Source organism: Melitaea cinxia, chromosome 30 (genome assembly GCF_905220565.1).
Source record: "Melitaea cinxia chromosome 30, ilMelCinx1.1, whole genome shotgun sequence".
Lineage (NCBI taxonomy): Eukaryota > Metazoa > Arthropoda > Insecta > Lepidoptera > Nymphalidae > Melitaea > Melitaea cinxia.
The window spans coordinates 8,782,740-8,790,154 of record NC_059423.1 but is presented as its reverse complement, the minus strand read 5'-3'; the positions used below and the strand labels follow the sequence as shown (position 1 = coordinate 8,790,154).

The following is a 7,415-nucleotide window of genomic DNA, read 5'->3' as shown; positions in this document are numbered from 1 at the left end:
GCCCCCCTCCCACCCGCGACTTGCGGGAAGGAGAGGGGCGCGCGGAGCACCCCCGCGCCAAGCACGATGCGGAGGGAGGGGGAGCGACCCAGCGACGCCTCCCCCCCCACACCGCGCCCGCCACGAGGGCGCCCCACGCGCCCCCCTCCCCCCCGCGACTTGCGAGGAGGAGAGGGGCGCCGGCTGCGCCCCCGCGTCAAGCACGATGCGGAGGGTGGAGGAGCGCGTAGCGACGCCTCCTCCGTCCCGCCGGTCGCCTCCTTCGTAGCACGTCGGCGTGAGCGTCGGCTTCGCGCTCACGCTCCGCAGCCTCCTTCAGCGAAATAACTTCTTCGCAGAAGGAGGCCACGGCCGACCAGGACCTCGCGCTGCCGAGCATGGAGCGGACCACGCTCGACAGCGCGAGGTCTCCGCCGATGACCGCCACGAGGGCCCTCCGCTGAGGGTCCCAGGCGGCGCACTCTTCTAGCGTGTGGCGCGCCGTGTCAATCGGAGCACCACACTCGTGACAGGCAGGGGTGGCTTCCCTCCTCGCGATTTGGTGCAGGTACTTACCAAAGCAACCATGCCCGGTAAGCACCTGCGTCAGGCGGAAGGTCAGCACCCCGTGCCGCCTTTGGACCCAGCGACTTAAATGTGGACGTATCGCGTCCACCGTCACCGTGCCCGCCGCCGGAGACCCCAGGCTCTCCTCCCACTTGATCATCAGGGCCCTCTGAGCTAACCTAACCTAACCTAACCTAACCTAACCTAACCTAACCTAACCTAACCTAACCTAACCTAACCTAACCTAACCTAACCTAACCTAACCTAACCTAACCTAACCTAACCTAACCTAACCTAACCTAACCTAACCTAACCTAACCTAACCTAACCAGTACTTCCCCAAACAGTGGAAGGAAGCCTTCGTTAAGATCATACCTAAACCCTCCAAAACTGACTACACTGACTTGAACTCTTACAGACCGATCGGACTCTTGCCTGTTTTCGGAAAAGTCCTCGAGAAGCTCTTTGTCCAGCGGATCACCTTCGCCGCCATGACAACGGACAAATTGAGCGAGAGGCAGTACGGATTCAGGCCACTGACTAGTACTACGGCCGCCCTCAAAGCGGCCATCGACTACATTACCAAGACCAAATCTGACGGACTGCTCACCCTCGCCATCTCCCTGGACATCAAGGCCGCGTTCGACAACGCCTGGTGGCCATCCCTCCTCAACCGACTTCGACTCATAGGCTGTCCTTCCAACATTTACGGACTGGTACTGGACTACACGACCGACCGTACAGTCACCCTCGATTACGCTGGTGCCCGCGTGTCTAAACCCATGACCAAGGGCTGCATCCAGGGCTCGACTTGCGGCCCCATTCTGTGGAACGTCATCTTGGACGAACTCCTGGAACTCGAATTACCCTCCGGGTGTCGAATACAGGCCTTCGCGGACGACGTTCTACTCATTGTGGCCGCCAAGGATCCACTTAGCCTGCAGGACACTACTAACCAGGCACTACACGCTATCGTGAGCTGGGGACGGGGGGTCAAGCTCACGTTTAGCCCACAGAAGACACAGGCCATCGCCTTCAGCGATAAGGCCAAAAATACAGACATACGCATGAACTCTCATTCACTACACTTCCAGGACGACATCAAGCTCCTTGGTGTCATCCTGGATAACAAATTACGCTTCAACAAACACGTCACCCACGTCATCAACAAAGCCACTGCACTCTTCCACAAACTCACACTATACTGTAAACCCACTTGGGGAGCCCATCCCGAGAACATCCGCACAATTTACCTCCAGGTCATCCAACCAATAGTCACTTACGCCGCCGGCATCTGGGGCCATGTCGTCGGGAGAAAGTACATATCCAGACTGCTCCTGAGCATGCAGCGGCGCTTCGCCCTCAGAGCCATTAAAGGCTTCAGAACGGTGTCGACCAATGCTGCACTCGCTCTGGCGCAATTCACCCCGATCGATATTAAGATCCTCGAGGTAAATCAAATCGAACTCGCTCGACTCACGGGGAATTGCGATTTCCTTCCCGACGACATCACCCTAGAAAAGCACATACCCCCCCATCACCTCCTTCATCCCGCCCGAAGAATAACATTCAACCCTCACTACTTCCACTCTGAGGCTGAACTGTCCTCTCACCTCTCTTCCCTCCCCAATCCCATCCCAACCATCTTCACAGACGGCAGCAAACTCGATGACGGCTCGGTCGGTGCCGCCTTCGTATGTTACAACGGAGCGGGTCCGCCGGCCGTCAAGAAGTTCATACTTCATCGAAGTTGTTCAGTCTTTCAGGCTGAACTCTTCGCTATCCTCCAGGCCTCTCGATGGGCCTCCAAGCACAGACACACACACACACTCATCTTGTCGGACTCCAGAGCGGCCATCCAAGCCTCCCAGAATCGTAGCAATACACACCCCTTGGTTGCACACCTTCACGCCACACTACACGATCACTCACCCACCGGCTGTATCGACTTTGCTTGGGTCAAAGCCCATGCAGGTATAACCGGGAACGAACGTGCAGACACCGAAGCAAAACTCGCCGCTACCATGCACAGAGCCTTCGACTACGATCTCTTCCCCATAAGCTTTGTTAAGCTTATGGCCAGAGAGCGTAGTCTCACCGAATGGCGCGAGAGGTACGAGAAGGCACAACAGGGCCAACACACCCGCGACCTCCTCCCTACAATAGACCACATACACACACTACTCAAATCCACACACATCACATTCACACTCACTCAGACACTCACCGGACACGCCTTCAATAAATCATATTTACACAAATTTAAACTCGCCGAGGACGAGGTCTGTCCCTGCGACGGAGCCACTCCTCAGAACCTGGACCATCTCCTGAGGAGCTGCCCTGAGTTTTCGGCCTTCAGGCATAAACATGAAGAAACCTGCGGATACCTTGGAGTGGACCCCTACAACTTAGTAGGGCTTCTACCCCACAGAGCCGGTATCCGCTCCTACTTTCGCTTGTCGGACTCGATCCTGAGGGTGCTCAAGGAGTATAACGCTAGTTCATAAGTCTCTAATTACTACTGTTAAATTTTATCTATGTTATTGTCACTTTTTTTACTTCTTATTTTACCGTGTACCCTAGGATAAGTATAAAAAAAAAAAAAAAAAAAAAAAAAAAAAAACATAAAAATACCAATGTACGATACTACTGTTAATACTATTTTAAGTCTTACAATTATATTCCTTTTACTTACAAAATTTTATATGTACTAGTTTAAGATATCATTTCACCCCCATCAAATCGGCGAGAAGGGTGGCTGCTGGGACGATGTCATAACCAGCCCCTCCCTTATCTTAGTTCTTCACCCCCATTATCCATCAACATCATTTCATCTTTCATTTTGGTTGGCTGTTCTGAATGGGTGGGACCAACTGTATCAAATCGCAGGCCACCCCACCCACCAGAAAGTCACCGATTCATAAAAAGACTCCAGCCGGGACTACCCTAACTTTTTATTGTATATACTTTTACTCTCAATGTCTCAAAAATATTTAACCCTTAAATTTCTTCTTTACGTTTGCCGGAGCGTACCCAAACACTTCTCATTTTATCTTGTAATACTCATCAAACCATCTTTTCTCTACAATTAAACTCTCATAGCGTCTCAACTTATTTTAATTAAAAAAACCTAACCTAACCTAACCTAACCTAACCTAACCTAACCTAACCTAACCTAACCTAACCTAACCTAACCTAACCTAACCTAACCTAACCTAACCTAACCTAACCTAACCTAACCTAACCTAACCTAACCTAACCTAACCTAACCTAACCTAACCTTTTTTTTTTTTTTTTTTTTTTTACGTGGGGAAAATCCGTCATGGACACCCTCCGGTAGGGGGGGCTCGGAGGGGATTCAGACTCTTACTGAATAAAAACCGCCACGTGTGTTCTGCCGTACGCCAATGTGGCGGGGTCACAAGGACGCTGTTAGCTCTTTCGCAACCCCGCCGGCGCTTGCCCTTTCGGGCCCACCGCGGTGCAAAGCACCTCGGAGGACGCACTCGAACACGAAGCGCGCCCTCCCCTCCTCGGGGGGACCGTGCAAGACAGACGACGAATCCCCCGACCCATCGCCCGCGTGGCCCCCCCTGCGGGCAGGGGGACACCCCCCGCCCGCATTGCGCCGGTGGGTACAATCCCGCGCCGCCCCGGCACCCCAGGACTAGCCCGGCGTTACGGGACACCAGGCACCTAGCCCGGGGCGGACAATGTCAGCCCGACGAAGCCGACAAAGGCCAGGGTGGCCGCAGTCTAGGCCCTCCAGCCGACCGCAGCCTCGGCGCGAGAGAGCGCCCTCGCACGCCTTAGGGCGGGCGAGCGAACCCGCCCACCCCGTCCTCCGCGTGGGGGAAGGAAAGACCGACCCCCACGTCACCGCGCCGTCTCAGCGCCACCCACACCGCCGCGCCTCCGCGCCAACACACCCGCGCTCGCAGGACCACCCCAGCACTAGACCAGAGCGGGACCCGGAGCGCATCGTCTGGTTTTGGTCCGCGGGGATCCGAAGACCCCTACCGCCCGCAGTCGTGAAACCGCAGGCGGCACTCCCCTATCCGCCACCCGGGGGACGCGCCCAGTAGAAGTCCAGCAACTCCTCCCCTTGGAGCCCAGGTCCCAGACCTAAGTCTGGGGCCTGGGCTCCAAAGGCCTGGGAACCTAACCTAACCTAACCTAACCTAACCTAACCTAACCTAACCTAACCTAACCTAACCTAACCTAACCTAACCTAACCTAACCTAACCTAACCTAACCTTTTTTTTTTTTTTTTAACGTGGGGAAAATCCGTCATGGACACCCTCCGGTAGGGGGGGCTCGGAGGGGATTCAGACTCTTACTGAATAAAAAAAAAAAAAAAAAAAAAAAAAAAAAAAAAAAAAAAAAAAAAAAAAAAAAAAAAAAAAAAAAACCGCCACGTGTGTTCTACCGTGCGCCTATGTGGCGGGATCACAAGGACGCTTGTCAGCTCATTCGCAACCCCGCCGGCGCTTGCCCTTTCGGGCCCACCACGGTGCAAAGCACCTCGGAGGACGCACTCGAACACGAAGCGCGCCCTCCCCTCCTTGGGGGACCGTGCAAGTCGGACGACGAATCCCCCGACCCATCGCCCGCGTGGCCCCCCCGCGGGCAGGGGGACACCCCCCGCCCGCATCGCGCCTGTGGGTACAATCCCGCGCCGCCCCGGCGCCCCAGGCCTAGCCCGGCGACTCGGCTCACCAGGCACCTAGCCCGGGGCGGACAATGTCAGCCCGACGAAGCCGACAAAGGCCAGGGTGGCCGCAGTCAAGGCCCTCTAGCCGACCGCAGCCTCGGCGCGAGAGAGCGCCCCCGCACGTCTTAGGGCGGGCGAGCGAACCCGCCCACCCCACTCCCCGCACCGCGTCGCAGTGCCATACCCTCACCGACGGCAACCTACGTGCCACCCCGCACCGCGCACGACCTCCGAACTGAAAGACGGGCTTTCCGGGCCCCCTTCTCGGAGCGAGGAACGAGTCGGCAAGACCGTCAGTCCGCAAGACCCGCCCCCGGTGATCCAAGTCCGAGACCCGTCCCGTCCCGGGCCGAAAGACGAGCCGCAGACCCCCATAAGTCCACAAACCCGCCCCCGGTGATCCGGGACCGAGACCCGACCCCGGCCCCGGAGTTAATCCAGGACCGAGACCCGCCCCTGGAGCGGAAGACAACGTTTCCGGTGATCCAGAACCTAACCTAACCTAACCTTTTTTTTTTTTTTTTTTTTTTTTTAACGCTGGAAAATGCATTTACGCACCCCCGCCACCCGAAGGCGACGGAAGTCTGAGACTCCCGGCATGCCAGACTACTCAGTAAAAACCAGCGGCGCCACTCCCTCGCCATTGCCGAAGTCGCAGGAATCAAGAAAATTCTTCTGCAAACTCCGGCGGCGTTGCCCTTGCGGGCCCATCCCGTTCCTAGTGGGTGGCACGCGGTGGCACCGCGCGCACCAACCCGGGCAGAAGTTGGCCGAAAACCCGACCGCCCTCTGCCTGGCGCTCAGGCTGCCCCGCACCGCCCGGACAGTGCCAACGTGAGTCAACACAGGCCGGGACGGCGCAAGGGAAAGCGCCTAAGCACCACCCCCCCCGAGGCGGGCAAGCGAGCCCACCCACCTCGTCCCCAGCGCAGGGGAAGGTAAAACCAACCCCCACGTCTCCGCGCCCTCACGGCGCCTGCACTCACAAGTCCGCTCTGGGCAGAGCAGTACCCGGAGTGCACCTACCCGCGCGCATGCGCGCCACGGGGCGAGCGAGCGAATTCGTCGTTACATCGAGTTCGCTCGCTCGACCCGTCCTCCTCTCCCCGCACCGCATCGCAGTGCCACCCCAGCGAGTGAGCCAAGCTCGAACCCGCAACTACCCCACGGGTCCGCCGGACTGCACCGACAACCGAGCAAAAGCTCAAGGGAGCCAGCACAGCCGGCCCTCCCGCAACTGGTCCGCCGGATTACACCAGCAACCGAGCAAGCTCAAGGGAGCCAGCACAACCCGGCCAGCATACCGCGCCCCAGCGCCACAGGACGAGCGAGCCAGACCGCCCGGACCCACCCGCCCTGTCCCTCCCGGCTAGGCGAAAAGCCCCACCTCCAATGCCAGGATCGCACCGAACAACCGAGCAAGCTCCAGGGAGCCCAGCGCGACCCGGCAACCACCCTACGGCTCCGCCGAACTGCACCGACAACCGAGCCAAAGCTCCAGGGAGTCAGCACAGCCCGACTCTCACGCAACACGTCCGCCGGGTTGCACCAGCAACCGAGCAAGCTCCAGGGAGCCAGCACAACCCGGCCAGCACCCCGCGCCTCAGCGCCTCAGGGCGAGCGAGCGAACCCGCCCACCCCGTCCACCTCCCAGAGCGCCCCGGCACTCCGATGCGCTTTCGCGCCCTACCCCCTGGTTTTGGTCCGCGGGGGTCCGAAGACCCCTACCGCCTGCGTATCGCGGCAACGCAGGCGGCACTCCCCTATCCGCCAAACGGGGGACGCGCCCAGGTAGAAGACCAGGAACTCCTCCCAGACCTAAGTCTGGGGCCTGGGAACCTAACCTAACCTAACCTTTTTTTTTTTTTTTTTTTTTTTTTTACGCTGGAAAATGCATTTACGCACCCCCGCCGCCCGAAGGCGACGGAAGTCTGAGACTCCCGGCAAGCCAGACTACTCAGTAAAAACCAGCGGCGCCACTCCCTCGCCATTGCCGAAGTCGCAGGAATCAAGAAAATTCTTCTGCAAACTCCGGCGGCGTTGCCCTTGCGGGCCCATCCCGTTCCTAGTGGGTGGCACGCGGTGGCACCGCGCGCACCAACCCGGGCAGAAGTTGGCCGAAAACTCGACCGCCCTCTGCCTGGCGCACAGGCTG

General features: G+C 58.1%; 1 protein-coding gene across 1 annotated transcript; it reads left to right on the top strand.

Moving 5' to 3' along the window:
• Window positions 1–1,037: 1,037 nt before the first annotated feature.
• LOC123668212 lies at window positions 1,038–3,053 on the top strand. Its single transcript, XM_045602000.1, has one exon. It carries the CDS (start codon window positions 1,038–1,040, stop codon window positions 3,051–3,053), a length of 2,016 nt encoding a protein of 671 aa, XP_045457956.1.
• The last annotated feature ends 4,362 nt before the right edge of the window (window positions 3,054–7,415 follow it).

Bases quoted from the DNA above. Each gene is read 5' to 3' on its own strand.
- LOC123668212 (XM_045602000.1), top strand. From the start codon at position 1,038: ATGACAACGGACAAATTGAGCGAGAGGCAGTACGGATTCAGGCCACTG.